At 42.6% G+C, this 24,789-nt stretch overlaps 1 protein-coding gene across 2 annotated transcripts in view; it reads right to left on the bottom strand.

The window, feature by feature from the left end:
* Positions 1 to 24,789, bottom strand: part of RNF144A (ring finger protein 144A) — a 92,149-nt gene that overhangs the window by 5,545 nt on the left and 61,815 nt on the right. For both annotated transcript variants that reach the window (XM_075338752.1, XM_075338753.1), the window contains exons 4-7: positions 13,608 to 13,668; positions 8,566 to 8,773; positions 5,051 to 5,198; positions 1,169 to 1,258 (exon numbers count right to left, since the gene is read on the bottom strand). In XM_075338752.1, the coding sequence (XP_075194867.1) occupies positions 1,169 to 1,258; positions 5,051 to 5,198; positions 8,566 to 8,773; positions 13,608 to 13,668 (507 nt within the window). The remainder of the gene's footprint in view (positions 1 to 1,168; positions 1,259 to 5,050; positions 5,199 to 8,565; positions 8,774 to 13,607; positions 13,669 to 24,789) is intronic.

The raw sequence follows: 24,789 nt of genomic DNA, 5'->3' as shown, positions 1-24,789 counted from the left end.
CCAAATCCACAGCCATACTATGTGTTTTTCTCCTTTCCAAGTATTTCTTCAAGGGAAAATACAATATGGCACCGTATGGGCATTAGCACACAACGTCTTCTACTAGTGAAATCCATCTCCAAAAGCTCCACAAAATCACAGCAAAAAAAGCAACGTAAAAATGTGACTATTTGCCGTCTTTTATAACTTTTTTTTAGTAAGTTCAAAGTTTGAAGTTATAAAAGTGACACATTTATTCTTCTAAATGAAGCCGCCCGTTCCTTATAGGTGAAACGTTTTTTGTTTGGTTTTTTTTTAACGGCCTTCAGCTCAATCTTGAGCCATGGCGACTTGATGGATGAACGCTCTGTAGGAAGATCGATCTTGTGCAAGTCTTGAAATTACAGCAGAGCTGCTGAAAAAGCAAAGGCGAAACCACCCGCGAATGAGCTTTAGGAACAAGACACAAGCCATGGAAAATCTGCCATCCGAAATAAGACATGTGCACATGCCCACTAGCAGGATATAAAGGCCCTGATCACCATGGTCGTCAGTCTTCTGGCATAATTTGCTCCCTTTTTAGTGACTTTATACGTTTTGCATTAATTTTTAAGTTGTCTTTTTTATTTTTCCTCAACACCTTTGCCAAATACCTAATTTTTTTATGGCAAATCTCACTACAGTTTCTGCCTTCAGCAAAAGTATCTGGTGGAGTTTTTAATTTGGTTCTTTTTAAGACAAACTTGCAACTTTTTTAAAGGATTTGTGACTTTTCGGGCTATAAAGTCAGAAAAAAAACACTTAAAGATAAGAAACAAAAAGCATATTTTATTTCGGCACCAATTTCATGAAGCGCCTGCGTCACGTTGAAGAATTCAGAGCAACAAAAATTCAGCGAATGCAATAAGACAATAAAAGGGAAAAAAAGAAGTGGTTTAAAAAAAAATAAATTAATAATAATAACGTGCAAATGATGAATCTGGGCCAAAGTGAGCATTGTCATATGGAACGACAGGAGACGACATGTGCAGCAGCGCAGGATCCGGGCACGCGGCCTCGACATGTGCGCGAGGCTCTGTTGCTTTGTCTGCCGTGCACAATGCGGCTCCCTGCTGACAAGCGCACTTGTAATGTGTTACCAGACATGAAAACAGCTACTTAATAGATCAGCTATAACATGTCCACCTACCTGTGTCCTGTGCCATATGACGGACGCCCTGGAGTGACCTAACTTGTTCCGACATGGTCCCTTATCATAATGTATAAGAAGGAAATCATCCTGAGGAAATAGAAATGAACAGATCAGAGGAAGAGCGATATCAGATCAAATATTCTCATCATCAGATGCTCCATAAATGATGATTAAACTTCCATCATGGAAGTAACACACAGAGAAAGAAGGGTCTTAATGGGCCCCTTACTTCAAGGTGCGGCACAGTAGCGCCCCCACCAGGGGGAGCGACCTACCGGCTGCACATGGCTAACGGCCTGAGAACATGTGGAAGGGGAGTCTTCTAGCTCCTTTTACTTGGTGTTGGTGCTGTGTGGCGGCCATTATTGCGGTGATGCTTTGCTTGTGGAGTGGTCAGACCTGGAGTCATGCAGCATGGGTGCTGTGGGGCACCAGGTCACCCCAACTACTGGTGTCACTGCGGCAGTAGTTGGTGCACATTCCCGCATCTTTAGGGCATGTGCACACGCTGCAGATTTCGTTCAGAAATTTTCTGCACCTTGTGGCAGAAAAATGCACCAAAATCCATCTGCGTTTTTTAAGGCATTTTTGCAACGTTTTTTTTGAGGTGCATCTTTTTGCAATGAAACAAGGAAAAGGCCATCAATTAGGTCAGTAACAAAAAAAAATAACTTTCTTGACATCATTTCCTGTTTCAACGGTTCTTCTGCTTAATTTTCCATTGTCCGCCTCCTGATGACATCACATTTTGTGTTAAAAACGCTACAAAACCGCACCAAAAACTCACTGTGTGAACACACCTGAGGATTTGAAGCTTTTGTTTCATCACAACATTGTAGTTAATGGATGAAAAAATGCTGCAAATCCGGATTAATAATGACATTTTTCTGCATCAAAGTCTGCAAGGAAAAAAACGCAGCATTAGCACAGCACTTCAGGAATCTCATAGACTTTGCTGGCTTCAAGTGAGGCATGCAGATTTAGAGAAAAGATGCATCAAAAAACGCAGCGTGTGCACAAGGTCTTAAGGGTAGGGGCCCACAGAGAGGTTCACCGTGACGTGGCGGTGGGCTTCATATAATGAGATCACAATGTTAACCTAAAACCCTCACTTTCAGTTTTTGTATATTTTTACGCATCCATAATAGATGAATGTATAACTTTTCGATATGTGGTCCGTGTGTTTTTCTACAACTATAGTATACCAAAAATGTTTGAAAAAAGTTCTAAAAATAAAAAACAAAGTTTCATTTTTGGTAACAGTTTTTTTACTTTTTTTAACCCATTATTGATTAGTCACAAATACAATACACTGGAACTCAAATTGGCACCCCAAAATTGTGCTATGGGACAGGAGAAGATGGGGTGATTGTGGTCCGGGAGCGACCATCGTAATCTAAGTTTCTAATTCTATTGCTAACGGATAGGGGTGGGGGAAGCGATTCACAGGACGCCGGTCCATGGCGCGGTCACTACTCTGTGTCTGATGGACAGGAGCCCTGCGCATCTCTTTACCTCCTGACTCTTCTTTTGATTAGCTGGGCTGGCGCGTCGCCATCATGAGGCACAGACAATATCACGCCGAGCAGCCCTGATAATCAAAAGAGCCGGGAGGTAAGAAGATTCGGAGGGTTCCTGTCCAGCAGACTGGCCTTGCTTCTCCTATCTATAGGAATGGAAAGATATTCTATTTTCAAGAGCTTCTTTCCCAACCTGGGCCATTGCCAGACACTGGAAAATTATTATTATTATTCTTACTTTGGACAGCAGTCCTTGGGTGGCCTAACAGAGAGACTCACTGATCATTTCAATGTTTTCCACAAATTTGTCACCCTTTCCGTGCCAAGGATGTGCCTGCCATACATCTTTGCTACTTATAACTGTACCTCAGGGTAGATATTTGTGATCTTGGTCTCGAATTTTGGCTTTAAAACAAGACCAGGATTGTGGCGTTTATGATACGCTAATGAGCGCAGGGACTAGTCACAAGGGCGTTAGTTCCTCTGACTAGTCCGCCCTCTTAGCATGTTAGTATGCCCACAGGGGGCGTGCTAACATGCTACAATGTCCATTGCCCAGCGTCATCAGTGGTGCTCATTGTTACCGCTTCAAAGTGACAGGTTTAGGGTGATCAGAAGTCACGGCACTTCCGGTCATGTGCACTATGAAGCCGGGTGTACGTGTCTGGCTTCAGAGGGTCAAGTGCATATGGCCAGAAATGCCGGGACTTCTGATCATTCGCACTGACCGGCGTCTGATGCGGTGACAATGGACACATGTACGAGCGTCATCGCTGATGACGCTGGGCAATGGCCATTGAATAGCATGTTAGTACGCCCGTGTGGACATGCTAACAGAGTGGACTAGTCGAGGTAACTAACACTCTTGCGACTCGTCCCTGCGCTCATTAGCATATCATAAAGGCCACAATCCTGGTCTTGTTTTAAAGCCAAAATTCGAGACTAAAATCACAGCTATCTACCCTGTGATACAGTTGTAAGTAGCAGAGATGTATGCCAGGCACATCCTTGGCATGGAAAAGGTTACAGACTGCAATCATTAGCATATCATAAAGGATCTTTAGAAATACTTTTTCTAAAGATCTCCTTATCTATGCTAGTGTATACAGGGACGGTTAGGGAGGGATTAAATATGTACCCAGAACTGCTTGTGATTCTGGGTGAATATTGCACCTGACAGGTTGCCTTTAAAGGTGTTCTCCATTTTGGAAAATCCCGACTGAGAATGATCTCTTGTTGGGACCACTAACAATTTGGTGTAATTTGCAAAAAAGCCTGCCAGTAAGTGTTAATTTCTCTGTAGAGCCATCTCTTTGGCAACTAGGCATTAAACAGTGGCCAAATGATGGATTGTCTGTATAATCCAGAATAGGACAGGGCAGGTCCTCCAGAGCAAGAGACTCTTTTTGTACGTGTTCTCCAAGGGTTTCCAAATTTCTTATTAAGGGGGCTTTACATGCAGCGATACCGCTAGCGAGCGTACCCGCCCCCGTCGTTTGTGCGTCACATGCAAAACGCTGCCCGTGGCGCAAAATATCGTTAGGAGCCGTCACACAGACTTACCTGCCTAGCGACGTCGCTATGGCCGGCGAACCGCCTCCTTTCTAAGGGGGAGGTTCGTTCAGCGTCACAGCAGCATCACTAAGCGGCCGCCCAATAGAAGCGGAAGGGCAGAGATGAGCGGCCGTAACATCCCGCCCACCTCCTTCCTTCCTCATTGCCAGCGGCCGCAGGTAAGCTGTAGTTCGTCGTTCCCGAAGTGTCACACATAGCGATGTGTGCTGCCTCGGGAACGACGAACAACCTGCGTCCTCAACAATCAACGATTTTTTGAAAATGAATGACGTATCAACGATGGACGATTTGGTGAGTATTTTCCATCATTAACGGTCGCTCGTTGGTGTCACACGCAACGACGTCGCTAACGATGCCGGATGTGCGTCACGGAATCCGTGACCCCGGCGATATATCGTTAGATACGTTGTTGCGTGTAATGGGGCCTTTAGGATGTTCACCTTTTTGTGTGATGCTTTCACATTGAAAACTGTCGTTGATGACTCTTTTCGATACAGTTGAAAAAGAAGGCTTGACAAGGAGGGCACTCATTGACGTTTGTCTGCCCGTACGTCCGTCTGTAAGTATCGGACGTTTCTAGGACCAACAGAAAATGATTTTCCAAAATAAAATGCTCGTTGGGCATAGAAGTCCAGAATAGTGCTTAAAAAAGGATCATAAGATCCCTATTTAGGATTTCCTTTGTGTATTTAGAATAAAACGGTAATGAAAAGCGTAGTTGAGCGGAATGAAATTAGGCAACACATTTATGTTCTATGGGAGAACTATGGACTGTTACACTCACATCGAGCGACTCTAGGCAGTACCAGCAGAACGCGTGCTTGCAGTTCTTACACATCATTTGCGCGCAGCCTTCATCTCTTTCTATGTAGACTTTACACTTAGGGCACCGTTTGATCGGAACGTCGTCTTCTACCATTTTCAATGTGGAGCTGAAAAGACAAAAAAAAAAGTCTGACTTGTAGTCTCGACTATGTATACAGTATTGTATTTCTTTGTATATAAGAATATCTTGGGATCTCACTGATAGGAGTCTCATCCACGTTGCTGCTGTTGTAAGTTGATGCAGATTTTCTGCCCAAAGAGACCAGAGGTAAAATCCCTTGGCACATCAACCACACGACAATAAACACAAAATTATGATTCTGTGTAAATCTGTTTTCTTTGGACAGATGGTCCTTTTAATCCAGAACAATGCTAAACGCTAAGCTCCACCCCTTTGTCTATATTTTATAAACAGCCTACTGACATAAGTACACTATATGGAATGAGCCTTGTGCTAATGACGGGAGTAACGGAAAACAGATTTACATTCTGAATCATCACTTCTCTTACTTTCCTTTCAGCAGCACAACACATTAGGATACTGGTATGGGTGTGTCATGGGTGACAAACAGTCATGTAGTGTCTAGCAATAGAAAGTCACAGCGTTTGGCTGCGCAAAATTCTCCCTGACTTTCTATTGTTCCTGCTGTCAGTATTCAGTGTACTAGGTAGCTCCTCTGCTGGGTTTTAATCCTTTTCCCTTTATGACTCAGTGGAGCTCCTCTTCACTTCAGCTGCTAATCTCTGTATTTCCCATTGGGTTTAAATGCCCTCATTTTCTTTGGACTTGTGCTGATGATGTCTTCAGTTCATTCAAGCTCTGGAGGCAAGCAAGCGACTTGCACTCTTCTGTAGGATCGTTCCTGTAACTTTGCTGAACTTCTACCTGAGTCATCTGTGGATAAGTAGTTCATGCACTTTTCCCCTGTGTGTGTCCTCCTTATGTCTTCTTTAGCATTTAGTGGGGTTGATGAAGAGCTCATCCCACCCGTTCCCTATTCAGGTTCCAGCACTAGGGATATTGAGGGTCAGGTATCCGACTCGGCGCACAAGGGAGGAACCTATCTATAGCGCTGAGGAACATCAGGGACAAGCGTTAGGGGTCACCATCTTCCCCTTCCCTACACACAGGGCAGTTTCCCTTCCCTTTCGTTTGGTACTTTCCTGTACCTAGCGTGACAAGGATAGAGCATGAAGATCCCTGATTGAGGGATACTATCTGTTGTCCTAAAAATTGACCGTCCAAAGGCCGTCTCGTCTGAAGATCTGTTTTGAAGCCTATAGCGTCTAATAACTTTTACAGAGATGGACACAGATCTACTTGAAGCAGCCTTGAAGGCTCAGGAAGATCAAACCAAGGTTGCCAACTTGACTTTTAATTTTTTTTTCTGAAGAACTTATCCAAAAATCACAAACAGACCACATTTTTTGTGGACACATTGAGAAAACCACAATCAATCATAATCATTATACACTCCTTGACAGAAGCTCTATCGCTTATCCATGTTATATAAATAAAAGCTTATAACCTGAATTTAAATTCATCCATTGGTTTTATAAATAACTCTTTTGAAAGTTGAAACCCTCCCAAATTTGGTTTAGGTTATGAAAATAAAGTTGCTGCAAAGCTGAAATATTAATCATTTAATGAACACAGGTCACATTTTGGCAAGACAAAAGTTTTGTTGCCTTGTCATATAATGCACCCAATCCTAGTTTACATCCTCACCTGTGCTCACTAAATGATCGCTTAATTAGTGGGTGTGTATAAAAAGAAACCCAGCACCCCAGACCTTCACTTGAACTGCAACTTGACCTCTGAGAACATGCCAAAAATCCACTCTGCGACAAAAGCCTTGATTATCAAGAGGCTGAAAATCAGATCCACTGCAGAGGTGGCTGGCACCTTTAATGTGTCTCAGCATCAAGTATAAAGAATTAAATAAAGATTTGAAGAGACTGGAGACGGTTTTGACAAGTCCAGGTTTGGCAGACCCCGCAAGACAACTACTCAGGAAGAACGTTTGTTGGTTAGAAAATCTAAAGCCAGCCCCTCTTCCACTGCAGCAGAGCTCCAAAAGGCCTGGTCACCTCAAGTCCCTGTGTCAACTAGAACAGTTTGTAGGATGCTGTCACGAAATGGCTTCCATGGTCGAATCAGTGTCCAAAAGCCAGCATTAAACAAAAGGCAATTAAGAAACCGTGTGGCATTTGCCAAGTCCCACAGCCTGCTAAACAGATGGACGAAGGAAAAGTGGCAGAAGGTGGATTTCCCTGATGAATCTTCAGTTGAATTACACCACAGCCCGTTTGGATCCAAAATACACCCAGAAAACAGTTAAGTTTGGTGATGGAAAAATCATGGTCTGGGGTTACATTCAGTATGGGGTGTGCAAAACATTTGCAAGGTGGAAGGCAATATCAATAGCCTAAAATATCAACAAGTATTAGCTACCTCTTACATTCCCAATCATAAAATTGGTCAAATTCTGCAGCAGGATGGTGCTCCATCTCATACATCCATCTCTACAACAAAGTTCCTCCTGGCAAAGAAGATCAAGGTGCTCAAGGCCTGGCCAGCCCAGTCACCAGACATGAACATCATTGAGCATGTTTGGGGTAGGATGAAAGAGGAAGCTTGGAAGACAAAGCCAAAGAATCTAGATGAACTCTGGGAGACATGTAAGACTGCATTCTTTGCTATTCCTGATGACTTGATCAATAAATTGTATGAATCATTGTTTAACCACATGGATGCAGTCCTTCAAGCTCATGGAAGTCATACAAAATATTAAATATGGCTCTAATAGCACCACAACTTCATTCACCAATGTTATGCAACATATCTTTGTATTAGAAGTTAATTATTTGTTTGAATTTCACATTACTTTCTGTGGGCGACAAAACGTTTGTCTTGCCAAAATCTGACCTTTCTGTGTTCATTAAATGATCAATATTTCAGCTTTGCAGCAACTTTATTTTCATAACCTAAACCAAATTTTGGAGGGTTTCAGCTTTCAAAAGAGTAATTTATAAAACCAATGGATGAATTTAAAGTCAGGTTATAAGCTTTTATTTACATATTATTGATAAGCGACAGAACTTCTGTCAGGGAATGTATGTGATCCAGGTCTACAGCCCATAATACTGATATGAAGATATACGCTGCATTCACTGTAAACTCTAACATTATGATAATTACAATTAAAATAATCTGTATAAGTTTCTTCAGCTTCAAAAAAATCATGGACACCTCAAAAGGGAAAAAAGTGCATTATTTTTACGAACTGTCCAGGAATTTGTGTGCGATTGGCAACGGTGAATCAAAGTAGGCAGTTATTTAGGGGTCTTATATAGGATTGTGCTTTATTAAAATGTACACCTTTCCGATCAGGTCACATGGAGGAGAAATCTCCATACGTTGTGCTGCTGAGAGTAAAGAAAAGGATCTCTGACATCACGGCTAGCCTGTACCTTGACTCTCCTGGGAGGAAGGTTATCGGCATATTCTCCTGACAGCCTTGTCCTGGGTGCCAGTTGGCCTTGCATGACGAGCAGAACTCAATGTCACACGATGTGCACTGGACCAGCTGTGGATTCTGGGGCCCTTTCTCCTGTAATTTACATACTGCTTGGCAGGAGGATGAGGGACACCAAGTCCTACAAGGATCCAGAAGAACTTCTAAATAAAAGGAATAGAAAGAAAAAGCAAAAAGCATCAGGAAGTTATAAATGGCGATTTAAAAGTCGTCATGATGCAAAAACAGTTGACATTTTACATCATGTATGTATATCAAGAGAACCAGTCATGTTAAAAACCCTTTGTGACCAGCAGGCAATAAGTAATGGAGAAGGGAAAGCCCAGTTTGATGATATACAGTCATGTCCAAACGTGTTGGCACCCTTGTTCCAGAAAATGAAATATTTCTCTCCAAAAATTATTCCTATTGCAAATGTTTATTTCCTTTGTGTGTATTGGAAAAACAATTGATTGCTCTCAGTGAGAGAAACAAAAATAAAATGTTGTAGTTCTGATACCTTTTAATGGCTAACTAAGATAAAAATAAAATATGATGTTATTGGAAAAACAAAAACAGAGAAATTATTTCTGGTAGTATTCCTGAGCCAATGCCTTCTTTCAACCCCTTCACCCCCCAGCGATTTCCCGTTTTTCATTTTAGTTTTCTCCCACCCCTTCTTCCAAGAGCCATAACTTTTTTTTATTTTTCTGAGAATATTGACACATGAGGGCTAATTTTTTGCGGGACAGGTTGTACTTTTGAATAAAATGATTTGTTTTACCATATCGTATACTGGAAAATGGGAAAAAAATTCCAAGTGCGATGAAATTGCAAACAAAAAGTGCAATTGCACAATTCTTTTGGGATTTTTTATTCACCCTTTTCACTATATGGTAAAACTGATGTGTTCTTATGATGCCTTAGGTCGGTATGAGTTCGTAGATACCAAACATGTGTACTTTTACTTTTATCTAAAGGGTTAAAAAAAATTCAGAAGTTTTTTTTTAAAAAAATGGCACTTTTGGCGCCAATTTCCGAGACCCGTAACGTTCTCATTTTTGATGGCTTATTTTTTGCACCTTCAGCTGGTGTTTTTAATTACGGTATATCATTGTTGTGTACATGCTACGTTTTGATCACCTGATATTGTATTTTAAGAAAAATTTGAGGTGACCAAAAAAAAATGTAATTTTGGCGTTTAGAATTTTTTTCTCGCCACGCAGTGTACCAATCAGATTAATTGATTTTAGATTTTGATAGATCATGCATTTCTGAAAGCGGCGATATATGTCTATATTTTTTACTTTTTTATTGTTTTATTTTCAACAGGGCAAATGGGGGGTGATTTGAACTTTGTTTTTTTTATTTTTTAATATTTTTTAAAACATTTTTCATTTATTTTACTGGTCCTCCTAGGGGAGTTTATCACTGCACAGTCCGATCGCCTGTGCATTTCTGCTGATCAGAGCAGTATTGTTCTGATCAGCAGAAATGCAGCGTTCCTGTGAAAGCCGGCGCTCTCTCGGCTCTCTCAGAAAATTTGTTATGCTAGTATCAGGGGTCACCAGCTACGATGACAGCAATCACGGCACCACCGATGGAGGCGGGGAACAACATGATCCTTGCTGCGGCCATTGAAATTGTGCTGCCAGTATTTTACAGTGTGATTTAAGCGGTAACTGTGCATGACCGGCAGATCAGAAGACGGCTCACGTACACGTCTTCTGAATATTCAGGGTCAAAATGTTTTCATTCTTTTTGTATTTTACAAATTTTCATGGACTCGTAATAAAAGACCTCAGAATGCATAAAATGAGACCCATCTTTTGCATCACCATTAAAATTCCGAAACGGTAACATCCTATGTCTACTGGTCATGGTCATCATTTGGCGAGTAGAAGGCTTCGTAGAAGATTTATTTATCTTTGACTCATGAAGATTGGGTTTACTTTAGCTTTATTTTTTTTTTTATTTAAATATCTTTTTTATTGAAAACCGTTGCACAACAATGAAGATTTCTCACATAAACAGATGAACCTTTGAAATAATTCTATCTAGACCAAGATTATATTATTCCATGAAAGGTTTGGTACTAAATCAATTACTTCTTTTCGACAGGAAGATAAAAGGACGGACTAGCGCAATCTAAGACCCGGCTGGTAATTAAAGAGATAGGTTTAGATGCTTTTGATTTCCTAATCTTTGATCTGAGTCTGGCTGGAAAGACAATAATAGAAAACCTTCTGTGAGGGACCCGAGCTTCAATTATTCATGGCTTCCTTGCTTTAGTAATTATTATGTAACTTGTTCTGGTCCTCAGGTACAGATTATTAGATAACAAGGCACTTATTAAAGTCCGAACACGAAGAGTGTGGTCAAGTCAATGAACAGTTAACCAAAACTCACTGCTTCTTGCCAGTGGCGCTTAAAAGGGGTTGTCCACTACTTTTACATTGATGGCTTATCCTTAGCCAATAGGACGCCAATGTGTAGTACCCAGCCGTGTCCACTATCAGAGGATGGAGCAGCTCCAGAACTGAGCATTTCCAGTTGCCTGCTGCCGACACCGAGAACAGCTGATTGGCAGGGATGCGAGGGCTCGAACCCCGGATGATCTGACATTGATGACCAATCCTAAGGATAGTTAAATCTCTTTAATGGCTAATGGCTATGTAGACATTTTTTTTACCGCTCATTTGCTTCCTAAATGCAAAGTTAAATGTCCCTCACCCCAAAATGGCAACTAATTGTCTACACATTTAAACAGGGCAGCCAGTCCATATTTAATTCCTACTATGCAAGTAAAGCTTAACTTAATATTTAATTAAAAATCAACTTTTATTTGATATGCAAGGGTGCTCCGATGCACCCCTAGCATGGTCTCCGCCTTGGTGCATCATCATGCCCTCCTATTTGCATAACAAAGCCAGTAAGTTACATTGACTTGTCGTTCTGAGGCTCCATAGACTGTGATCTAGGTAACCGACAAACGCAGTGGAAACCACAGGACTATGTTGGACCTGGGAACTTGGAGTTCTAAAAAATTGGTGAACGAAGGACAGTGTCTTGTTTTTATTTCTCTCTTTTAGGTTTCAATTTGTGCAACACATTAAATTCCATGGATTACATCAGACCTGCATGGCTTATTTTTATATAATCAGTTGGTGAATCGGTGAAAGACTTGGGTAATATTTAGGGGTTTTTTTAAATAAAATATTTGTGGGTTTTTTTGCTTTTCAATTACTAGTTTAGTATTAGGGTGTCTGATAGACACCTCTCCATTACTAAACCCTAGGCTTGATGCCAGCTGACACTACACAGCCGACATGAACCCCAATTACCATTACCCTGATTGCCACCCCACCAGGGCAATTGTGAAGAGGCAGACAAAGTACCAGAATTTATGCATCTAATGTGACCACTGGCTGCTATTTTTAGTCTGAGAGGGGCCTAATAACCATGGACCTTCCCAGCCTGATAATAACAGCCAGTAGCTGCATGCTTTACCTTTGCTTGTTTTTCAAAACTGGGGGGTACCCTCGCTGCGTTGCGGTAGATCAGGCACCTCTGAAGAGCGGTGGCATCAGTAAGGCTACCACTCTTTGGAGTCGCTGAGTCACACACAGCGCAGCATCACCCAGCATGACACAGTGACCCCTATGAGAGGTAACATTACTGACTTCACCCCTCTTCAGGAACTGGATCTCCTGCAGTGTTGCATGACCCATAATTGTATGTCAACAAAGTCTATGCAGTGTCAGAATGAGGTCTCTGTTCGAGTGAATAGATCTGGACTACAACGGACATGATGGGCATTTTTTCTTTTTTTGGGAGTAAACTGATGAACAAGAGAAAGTGTCTTTAATTTTTCTGTGTTATTCCGTTTGTTTTTTCCAGGTTTCTATTTATTGACCTCAACAGATTCCTTGGACTACAGTGGACCTGCTTCTTTTTCTTTTTTTTTTAATAAAGTGGTGAACGAAGGGAGGGAATCTGTCAGGGAGTGTTTTATTTTCAATAAAGTACATTTTGGGGGGGTGTGTTTCTTTTTTTATAGACATCTCTCCATTACTAACTAACTAACATTACTAACACCAGTGCTTGATGCCAGCTCATACTATGCAGCTGACATCAACCTCAAAAACCCTTACCCAGATTGCCATCACAACAGGGCAATGGGGAAGAGCCGAGGCAAAGTGAGAGCACTGGCACATCTTATGTGATGTGCCACGTCTGGGGTGGTTGCAAGCTTGTATGTTTAGGCTGGGAAGGGGCCAATAATCATGGACCTTCCCAGCCTGATAATATCAGCCCCCAGCTGTCTGCTTACCTTTGCTGGTTATCAGAAACTGGTGGGACCCATTTCGTTTTTTTCCTTTAATTATTTATTTATTTGGTTAGTAGCTGTAAAATCTATCTATCCTTCTGTCTTTCTATCTATCTTTGCACATCTTTGACACATAAAAATCAATATATTCTTGAATGAATTTAATTCTGGTACATGTCACACTGACAGCACATGGATGTCATCGGTGTGCCGTACATGTTTTGCACCAACCAATTGACTTCTATTGTGCCTTTTCATTGGTGCAGATGGTAAAAAATTGACATGTCTCTGTGTGGACCACACAGACACATTTGTAGATCACACGGACACAAGGTTCATGTGAAAACGTGGAGATGTGAAGATCAACAGAGATTGTAATGAGAATGTGAATGAACATGTCTCCAGTACGTGTGAAAACGGACACCACAAGTACTGGAACCACGGACATGTGACAGGGGGCTCAAGTCAGGTTTGGGAGTTTTGGAAAAATAAACCAAATAAATAAACCAATGACTACAGTAAATGTTTCATATTGGGTCCAGTGATTAAGAATCAGCTGCTGCAGCTGTACCTGGGTTGTGGCCACTTAATCCGTCCAACAAAAACCTTGAATTATACAAAAAAAAATTTGATTGGCTAAAAAAGTCATAGAATAAAAAATAAGTTACCTCTTTCAAACTGTAATTTCTTGTATCTTTGCATTATTTCCACTGCAACCATGCATTCAATCTGTAAAAAAGTAAAACATATTGCATTAGATAAAGTAGGCCAGAGCGTTTCTTCCTGACACTACCCCCTATATGCATGCATGCTCGCCTCAATGTGGAGAGGGCATGGAACCATTGGAAACAGCTTATCTATTTTGAGAATAATGGAGAGGGCATATTGAAATCCAATATGCCTGATCCCTCTTTCAACCAACAATTCACATCAGGAAGAGTCAGGACTCCTCAATACACCACCCACGTTCATACCATTTCATCAAAATTGGAAGGCTGATAAGACATACTTTTACGGTGTAGGAAGTAAAGGTAAAGGATAATAACCATCTTTGCTCAGATATGATGATTTATCCTTATCATCTTTCTCCAGTTAAGGGGAATCTCTCACCAAGTTTTTACCACCTAATCGAAGAACAACACAAAGTAGAGGAAGAGACCCCGATTCCAGTGATGTCATTTACTGGGCTGCATGTCTTCATTTTGATAATAATCATTGTTTTATCAGCAGGAAATTATCACTAAGGGACTAATAAACCTACTACCGGGTAGTCCTTCATATTTATTAGCTTTGTATAACCCCGCCCCACCTCTGATTAGCAGCTTTCTGTGGTGTGGGCGAGGTTATACAAGGTTCAGCATTCAGAGAACTTGCAAAAGTACAGCAGAAGTAGTAAAACTGTGACTTTAGCAAAATGACAGCAAGTAGCCCATTAAGTGACATGCTGATGGAATAAGGTGGTGTAGCAAGAGCCAAGTGACAAGTTGTCTTTAAATTTGTTTTTAGCAAATGGGAGAGGCATACTGATTACTTTTAATGCATGATACTTTCAAATGCTGTTTGCCTGTATCCACATTGTTCCCTCCCTATTTGCAAGCAGATCAGATGCCCCAGAAGTGGGGCCATTACAAGCGTTTCTTCTTTCATAGGAGCCTGTGGAATAATTCCTGCTTTGATGTATTGCCTGGTGTCATTCTGTCAGAATTAATGCAAGATATTGCTCTATAATATCACTGGAGATCAGCAGGTGGCAGTATAAGGGGCTGCAGGGGACTGTATTGGAGGATGTTTGATCAACATCCTCTATAGTATGGACCTTAGGGGCGAAACGGCCGTCGTCTTTGTGTGCTGACCACCTTCCTTCCCTCCCTGTAACGCCTCAGCATGTATCCTCAGATTTTGAAATAAAACACCAGAGTGTTACACAGCAAATACCGGTGAGTGCTGTTTCAGCTTTTTTCATATTATCTATAGTCTGGTCACTATGGTGACTAGAGAGAGTTGGCAGTTGACAGTTGGCAGTTGAGACAGGCCCAGCTAGAGGGGAGGAGCAGAGTATAAGGGCTGTTAGGATCGCATAGCTTGCCAGGCAGCCTTTTTAGAGCCCTGACAACCAAGAGCAAAAACCAACATAAGAAATATACAGGCACAGTCCTGCCTTATGCATGGAATCTAAATACAGAATCCATACAGGTCTGGACACTGGCGAGTGGCACTCAGCATCCTGCTAGCGTTGCCTGCTTGCAGTACACAGCTTGTCGATTGTCGCCTCGGTTGTCTGGCGCACTTTCCTAGCAATGTCCGGAATGAGTGGGCATAGGGGCCAGCTTAGTGAGTGGGTATGACTGTAGTGTCGGAGAACAGAGTCGGTCGGTGAGGGTGTGGGGGTGACCAGGCTTAGTCAGTCAGCAGGAATGACCGGCCGATGGGCACTCACTAACCATGGAGTGTATGCAGAAGGAAACACCCACCAACTAAGCCGATCACGCCCAATAACTTCTGGCCCTCAATACTGCAAGTATGCCCTGCCAACTATAGTTGGTAGCAGGGCTGTGGAGTCGGAGTCGTCGAGTCAGAGCTCATTTTGGTGGAGTCGGAGTCGGTATAAAATGCACCGACTCATAAAATATATAATAAATTGGGGACAGTAGTGCAATGCAGAATGTGCTGAATATTTTACTAAATAATAACATTCAGTATAATGCTTATATTTAAGTGAAAAATGTATTGTAGTACAATGTAAACATCAGACGTTTAATCATTTTTATGATACAACAATCAAGATATTTAGATAGAACATAAAATATATTTATTGGAATACAACTTTAGAACACAACAAAACTAATAAATTGTAAATATGTAATAGAAAATGTAATATATATATATATATATATATATATATCTATATATCTATATATATATAGATATATATATATATATATATATTATATATATATATATATATATACACGTACATACACACACACAAGATACAGTCATATGAAAAAGTTTGGGCACTCCTATTAATCTTAACCTTTTTTCTTTATAACAATTTGGGTTTTTGCAGCAGCTATTTCAGTTTCATATATCTAATAACTGATGGACTGAGTAATATTTCTGGATTGAAATGGGGTTTATTGTACTAACAGAAAATGTGCAATCCGCATTTAAACAAAATTTGACCGGTGCAAAAGTATGGGCACCCTTATCAATTTCTTGATTTGAACGCTCCTAACTACTTTTTACTGACATACTAAAGCACTAAATTTGTTTTGTAACCTCATTGAGCTTTGCACTTCATAGGCAGGTGTATCCAATCATGAGAAAAGGTATTTAAGGTGGCCACTTGCAAGTTGTTCTCCTATTTGAATCTCCTATGAAGAGTGGCATCATGGGCTCCTCAAAACAACTCTCAAATGATCTGAAAACAAAGATTATTCAACATAGTTGTTCAGGGGAAGGATACAAAAAATTGTCTCAGAGATTTAAACTGTCAGTTTCCACTGCGAGGAACATAGTAAGGAAATGGAAGAACACAGGTACAGTTCTTGTTAAGCCCAGAAGTGGCAGGCCAAGAAAAATATCAGAAAGGCAGAGAAGAATGGTGAGAACAGTCAAGGACAATCCACAGACCACCTCCAAAGACCTGCAACATCATCTTGCTGCAGATGGTGTCACTGTGCATCGGTCAACAATACAGTGCACTTTGCACAAGAAGAAGCTGTATGGGAGAGTCATGCGAAAGTAGCCGTTTCTGCAAGCACACAACAAACAGAGTCGCCTGAGGTATGCAAAAGCACATTTGGACAAGCCAGTTACATTTTTGACAAAGGTCCTGTGGACTGATGAAACAAAGAATGAGTTGTTTGGTCAAACAAAAAGGCATTATGCATGGAGGCAAAAAAACACGGCATTCCAAGAAAAGCACTTGCTACCCACAGTAAAATTTGGTGCAGGTTCCATCATGCTTTGGGGCTGTGTGGCCAATGCCGGCACCGGGAATCTTGTTAAAGTTGAGGGTCGCATGGATTCAACTCAGTATCAGCAGTGTTGTGAATGTTAGTTATGTTTTGGCTGCTGGGAGGCTCCCTCTGGTGGCCAGGAATGGTTTGGACTTGGACCAGGTGTGTTGTGCAATGGGCGTTTCCTTTGCTAACTCTCTGCTTACTTAAATCCTGGTCGGATAGCAGGCTATGCCGGATGTCAGTTGTTCTTTGTATCACCAGCCTGCTTCATTCTGCTCCACACCACATCTACCCCAGATAAGTGCTTGCTCTTAATTTATTGTTTGGTTCTTTTGCTCTTATCTGGGTTTGTCATTTGCTGTGGTTGTTTTCAGTTTATTTGCATGCAGGGATTTTCCCCCTCAGTTGCTTGGCTGGGATAACTCCCTGCAGTTCTGTTTGGAGTACAGCTCCTTTGTGTCCATGTGTTTGTGGCTTGTTGAATTTGTTATGATTCTTGTTTTCTGTTCATTGGTATGACAAAAGCACCTGGTATAGGACGGAGTTCAGATCGTGCGATCTGAGGGCCTTTTTGTACTATCAGGAATTTGGAATTTTGCAGGGTTTTCTCTGGCCACCATCAGTCCCTTTCCTGTCCTTTCCTATTTTAGTCAGTGGGGGCCTCACGTTTTGCTAATCCTGTCATCTATCTGTGTATTGTGTTTTTCCTATATCACCGCAGTCTTTGAATATGGGGGGCTTGCTATTCTTGTCTATTTTCTGAGGCAGAGAGTTATTCATCTTTCCTTCCTTTAGGATAGCTAGTTCTCTGGCTGGGTTCGCAGTGCACAGGATGTTAGTTCACCCCTCGGCTACTTCTAGTTGTGATGGTTAGTAAGGGGATGGCTGCCAGATTAGTTGCCAAAGCTCTTGTCACCTTTTACCAATGATTTGTGGTGGTTTTCCATGGTTTCGGATCATAACAGTACATCCGGCCAACAAATTTAAAGGGTACTCTTAAGAAGGGAAAAAAAAAAGTCTGCTGAGAATTTTTTTTTTTTGTTTTTTGGTGTTTTTTCTCTCCTTCTTTGGGTTCCGTGGAAGATTTTTTTTTTCTACCATGGATGAATTGGGTGAGCGTGTTGCTCATCTTGATGCTAAGGTTCGTCGTATAGAGTCTTATCTTGCACAGACTCCCCTTGCAGAACCTAAGATTCCCGTTCCTGATTTTTTTTCGGGAGATAGGTCGAGATTTTTGAGCTTCAAAAATAATTGTAAATTATTTTTTCACCTGCGCCCTAAGTCCTCAGGGAATCCCGTACAGCAGGTTAAGATTGTCATCTCCTTACTGCGTGGTTACCCTCAGGACTGGGCCTTCTCTTTAGCGTCTGATGATCCGATTCTCAGTGATGTGGACTCCTTTATTCAGGCCTTGGGTTTATTATATGACAAACCCAATATTGTGGAACAAGCAGAAAAATTCTTGTTGTCCTTAACTCAGGGTTTGGATTCTGCAGAAACGTTTTGTCAGAAATTTTGAAAGTGGGAGGTCCTTACCAAATGGAATGATGATGCGCTTGCGGCTCTTTTTCGGAAGGGTGTTGCTGATTCTGTGAAGGATGTAATGGTAGGATTTACCGTCCCTTCTGGTCTTGATGCCTCTATGACCTTGGCCATTCAGATTGATAGGCGTTTACGTGAGCGCAGGAAGATACCTGCTGGTTTTGTGCCTGTGGAACAGCCTTTGGAGCCTATGGAGTGTGATAGGGTCCTTTCTAATGCCAGTCGGCAGGGGTTCAGACGGAAGAATAGACTGTGCTTCTATTGTGGAGACGCTTCTCATAACATCTCTGTCTGCCCTAAATGTGAAAGGAGATTGGCTACTTCTCTTAGGGTACTTTCACACATCCAGATTTTTGCTCTGCGGCACAATACGGCGTTCTGCAGAAAAACCGCAACCGGCTTTTGTAACGCCGATTGCGGGTTTTTTTGCATTGACTTACATTAGTGCCGCATTGTGCCGTAGGGGCTTGCGTTCGGTCCGGTTTTTGCCGCATGCGGCAGATTTAGCCGATGCGGTGGCCGGATCGAACGTACCCTGCAACGTTTTTTGCTCCGGCAAAAAACACCGCATTGCGCCGCATCCGGCCGCTGCGGCGCATTTTTCAATACATCCCTATGGAGGCCGGATGCGGCGCGATGCGGAAAAAACCGCATCCGGTCGCCGCATGCGGTATTTTCCACTGCGCATGCTCAGTAGCATGCCGCAACCGGAAAAAACCGGACCGGCCGCATGTAAAAACTTATGCAAAGGATGCGGTGTTTTCACCGCATCCGTTGCATAGTTTTCACAGCCGGATTGAGCCGCAGGGCTCAAACCGGATGTGTGAAAGTAGCCTTAGGGTACTTTCACACATCCGGATTTTTGCTCTGCGGCACAATACGGCGTTCTGCAGAAAAACCGCAACCGGCTTTTGTAACGCCGATTGCGGTTTTTTTTTTGCATTGACTTACATTAGTGCCGCATTGTGCCGTAGGGGCTTGCGTTCGGTCCGGTTTTTGCCGCATGCGGCAGATTTAGCCGATGCGGTGGCCGGATCGAACGTACCCTGCAACGGTTTATGCTCCGGCAAAAAACACCGCATCGCGCCGCATCCGGCCGCTGCGGCGCATTTTTCAATGCATCCCTATGGAGGCCGGATGTGGCGCGATGCGGAAAAAACCGCATCCGGTCGCCGCATGCGGTATTTTCCACTGCGCATGCTCAGTAGCATGCCGCAACCGGAAAAAACCGGACCGGCCGCATGTAAAAACTTATGCAAAGGATGCGGTGTTTTCACCGCATCCGTTGCATAGTTTTCACAGCCGGATTGAGCCGCAGGGCTCAAACCGGATGTGTGAAAGTAGCCTTACTGTGGGTTCTTTGCAACCAAAGTTTTTGTCTGTCACATTGATTTGCTCATTGTCTTCCTTTTCTGCATTTGCCTTTGTGGACTCAGGGGCAGCGCTCAATTTGATGGATTTTGGGTTTGCTAGGGATTGTGGTTTCCCCATGGTTCTTTGCAAACTCTTATTCCTTTAAGGGGCATTGATGCTTCCCCTTTGGCAGAACATAAACCCCAATTTTGGACCCAGGTGCCTATGAGAGTTGCACCAGCGCATCAGGAAACTTGTACATTTTTAGTATTGCATAATCTACAGGATACCTTGGTACTGGGATTTCCGTGGTTGCAGACCCATAATCCAGTTCTTGACTGGAGATCCTTGTCAGTAGCTAGTTGGGGCTGTCAAGGTTTACATCAGGATCTTTCCGTGTCGTCTACGTCTGCTCAGGCAGTTGATGTTCCGGCCTTCTTGTCTGATTTCCGTGATGTATTTAATCACCAGGAATCTGATTCTCTGCCCCCACACCGGGACCGTGACTGTGCCATTGAGTTGGTGCCCGGGCGGATTTTCAACTTGTCTGTGCTTGAACATGATGCCATGCGGTCATACATCAGGGAATCATTGGAGAAGGGGCACAATCGGCCCTCATCTTCTCCTTTGGGTGTCGGCTTCTTCTTTGTTGCTAAGAAAGATGGTTCGTTGAGGCCTTGTATTGATTACCGTCTTCTTAATAAAATCACGGTCAAATATCAGTACCCTTTGCCTCTGATGTCTGATCTGTTCTCTAGAGTGAAGAGTGCCAAAAGGTTTACGAAACTGGATCTCAAGGGTGCGTATAATCTCATCCGTATTAAGGAGGGTGATGAATGGAAGACGGCTTTTAATACTCCTGAGGGGCATTTTGAGTACCTAGTGATGCCTTTTGGGCTCACTAATGCACCCTCCGTCTTCCAGGCCTTCATGAATGATATTTTTCGGGACCTTATTGGTAAATTTTTGATTGTATTTGGATGACATCTTGATTTTTTCTGATGATTGGGACTCTCATGTTGGGCAAGTACGGGCTGTTTTTCAGATACTTAAGGATCATGCACTGTATGTTAAGGGGTCAAAGTGCCTCTTTGGGGTGCAAAGGATTTCCTTTTTGGGCTTCATCTTGTCTCCCTCCGCTATCGAAATGGACCCGGTTAAGGCTTAGGCTATTTACGACTGGGTGCAACCGACTTCTCTAAAATCCCTGCAGCGGTTTTTGGGGTTTGCTAATTTTTACCATAAATTTATAGCCAATTTTTCTACCATTATCAAACCTCTGACAGATTTGACAAAGAAGGGAGCTGATGCTGAGCATTGGACCACAGAGGCAATTGTGGCCTTCCAGGAGCTTAAAAGGCGATTCACTTCTGCCCCAGTCCTACAGCAACCTGATGTGTCTCGCCCATTTCAAGTTAAGATCGATGCCTCAGAGATCGGAGCAGGTGCTGTTCTGTCTCAACGAGACGCTACTTCGGGTAAACTTAAGCCCTGTGCCTTTTTCTCTCGGACGTTTGCTCCTTCTGAACGGAATTATGATGTGGGGAACCGGCAATTATTGGCTATGAAGTGGGCATTTGAAGAGTGGAGGCATTGGTCGGAGGGGGCTAGGCATCAAGTTGTGGTGCTTACGGACCACAAGAATCTCATCTATCTGGAATCGGCCAAGAGGTTGAATCCTCGGCAGGCCAGGTGGGCTTTGTTTTTTACCCAGTTTAATTTTGTGGTCTCTTTTTTGCCAGGCACCAAGAATGTTAAAGCCGATGCCCTTTCCAGGAGTTTCTGCGCTGACTCTTTGGAGGTTGTCGAACCGTCTACTATCCTGAATGATGGTGTAGTTTTCTCGCCTATTTCTCCTGATCTGCGGTTGGCACTGGCGGAATTTCAAGGGGATAAACCTGAGAGTTGTCCTACAGGGAAACTGTTTGTCCCAGACCAATGGAGAGACTGAGCTGTCTCTGAGGTTTAATGCTCTGTTTTGGCGGGTCATCCTGGCATTTTTGGTACTCGAGATCTTGTGAGACGCTATTTTTGGTGGCCTTCCCTGTCCTGGGATGTCCGTCGTTTTGTGCAGTCGTGTGGAGTTTGTTCTAGGTCCAAGCCCTGTTGTTCACGTTCTAGTGGGCTATTATTGCCTTTGCCGGTACCTAAGAAACCTTGGACGCACATCTCTATGGATTTTATTTCAGAGCTTCCCGTCTCTCAGAAAATGACATGATTTGGGTGATCTGTGACAAGATTTTCAAAGATGGTCCACTTCGTTCCCCTATCTAAGTTGCCGTCTTCATCAGAGTTGGTGCCTTTGTTTTTCCAACATGTTGTTCATTTGCATGGTATTCCCGAAAACATTGTTTCTGACAGAGGGGTGCAGTTTGTATCCAGGTTTTGGAGGATTTTTTGCTCCAAATTGGGTGTTCAGCTGTCTTTCTCCTCGGCGTTTCATCCTCAGACCAACGGTCAGACTGAAAGGCCTAACCAGACCCTGGAGACCTATTTACGGTGTTTTGTTTCTGCGGATCAGGATGACTGGGTTTCGTTTTTGCCTTTGGCTGAATTTGCCCTTAATAATAGAGCTAGCTCTACCACATTGGTGTCCCCCTTTTTCTGCAATTTTGGATATCACCCTAGGTTCCTCTCAGGGCAGCTTGAGGCGTCTGACTGTCCAGGGGTGGATTCGGTGGTAAACAGAATGCAGCAGATTTGGGGGCAGGTAGTGGATAAATTGTTTCAGTCCGAAGAAACTGCCCAAAAGTTTGCCAACCGGCGTTGGACTGTTGGTCCCCGGTTTAAAGTAGGGGACATGGTGTGGTTGTCCTCTAAAAATATTCCTATGAGAGTTCCATCTCCTAAATTTAAGCCCAGATTTATTGGACCTTTAAGATTTCAGAGATTATTAACCCTGTATCTTTCCGTTTGACTCTGCCTGCGTCATTTAAGATTCACAATGTATTCCATAAGTCCTTGTTGAAGAAACATGTGGAGCCAACAGTTCCTGCAGCAGCGCCTCCTGACCCTGTTTTGGTACAAGGGGATCTGGAGTATGAGGTTGAAAAAATTCTGGATTCCCGTCGCAATAGGCGTCAGCTTCAGTATCTTGTGAAATGGAAGGGTTATGGGCAGGAGGATAACTCTTGGGTTGTGGCTTCTGACATTCATGCGGACAGGTTGGTTCGCGCCTTCCATCATGCTCATCCCGAGCGACCCGGTGGCGTTGGTGAGGGTTCGGTGACCCCTCCTCAAGGGGGGGTACTGTTGTGAATGTTAGTTATGTTTTGGCTGCTGGGAGGCTCCCTCTGGTGGCCAGGAATGGTTTGGACTTGGACCAGGTGTGTTGTGCAATGGGCGTTTCCTTTGCTAACTCTCTGCTTATTTAAATCCTGGTCGGATAGCAGGCTATGCCGGATGTCAGTTGTTCTTTGTATCACCAGCCTGCTTCATTCTGCTCCACACCACATCTACCCCAGATAAGTGCTTGCTCTTAATTTATTGTTTGGTTCTTTTGCTCTTATCTGGGTTTGTCATTTGCTGTGGTTGTTTTCAGTTTATTTGCATGCAGGGATTTTCCCCCTCAGTTGCTTGGCTGGGGAACTCCCTGCAGTTCTGTTTGGAGTATAGCTCCTTTGGGTCCAAGTGTTTGTGGCTTGTTGAATTTGTTATGATTCTTGTTTTCTGTTCATTGGTATGACAAAAGCACCTGGTATAGGACGGAGTTCAGATCGTGAGATCTGAGGGCCTTTTTGTACTATCAGGAATTTGGAATTTTGCAGGGTTTTTCTCTGGCCACCATCAGTCCCTTTCCAGTCCTTTCCTATCTTAGTCAGTGGGGGCCTCACGTTTTGCTAATCCTGTCATCTATCTGTGTATTGTGTTTTTCCTATATCACCGCAGTCTTTGAATGTGGGGGGCTTGCTATTCTTGTCTATTTTCTGAGGCAGGGAGTTATTCATCTTTCCTACCTTTAGGATAGCTAGTTCTCCGGCTGGGTTCGCGGTGCACAGGATGTTAGTTCACCCCTCGGCTACTTCTAGTTGTGATGGTTAGTAAGGGGATGGCGGCCAGATAAGTTGCCAATGCTCTTGTCACCTTTTACGAATGATTTGTGGTGGTCTTCCATGGTTTCGGATCATAACACAGCAGATTCTTGACAATAATGTGCAAGAATCAGTGACGAAGTTGAAGTTACGCAGGGGATGGATATTTCAGCAAGACAATGATCCAAAACACCGCTCCAAATCTACTCAGGCATTCATGCAGAGGAACAATTACAATGTTCTGAAATGGCCATCCCAGTCCCCAGACCTGAATATCATTGAAAATCTGTGGGATGATTTGAAGCGTGCTGTCCATGCTCGGCGACCATCAAACTTAACTGAACTGGAATTGTTTTGTAAACAGGAATGGTCAAATATACCTTCATCCAGGATCCAGGAACTCATTAAAAGCTACAGGAAGCGACTAGAGGCTGTTATTTTTGCAAAAGGAAGATCTACAAAACATTAATGTCACTTTTATGTTGAGGTGCCCATACTTTTGCACCGGTCAAATTTTGTTTAAATGCGGATTGCACATTTTCTGTTAGTACAATAAACCTCATTTCAATCCAGAAATATTACTCAGTCCATCAATTATTAGATATATGAAACTGAAATAGCAAAAACCCAAATTGTTATAAAGAAAAAATGTTAACATTAATGGGGGTGCCCAAACTTTTTCATATGACTGTATATATGTAATCTACTGTATATTACATAGTGTATTACATATTTACAATTTATTACAGTTTGTGTTCTAAAGTTGTATTCCAATAAATATATTTTATGTTCTATCCAAATATCTTGATTATTGTATCATAAAAATTATTAAATGTCTGATGTTCACATACACATGTTCATGTATTACAATAAATTTTTCACCTAACTATAAGCAATATATGTAGGAGTCGGAGTCGGTGCAAGAGAAATTGAGGAGTCGGAGTCGAAGTCGAAGGTTT

This window comes from Anomaloglossus baeobatrachus, chromosome 3 (assembly GCF_048569485.1).
Source record: "Anomaloglossus baeobatrachus isolate aAnoBae1 chromosome 3, aAnoBae1.hap1, whole genome shotgun sequence".
Classification (NCBI taxonomy): domain Eukaryota; kingdom Metazoa; phylum Chordata; class Amphibia; order Anura; family Aromobatidae; genus Anomaloglossus; species Anomaloglossus baeobatrachus.
Note: the sequence above shows the minus strand (reverse complement) of the source record. Positions and strands in the feature narration are given on the sequence as shown.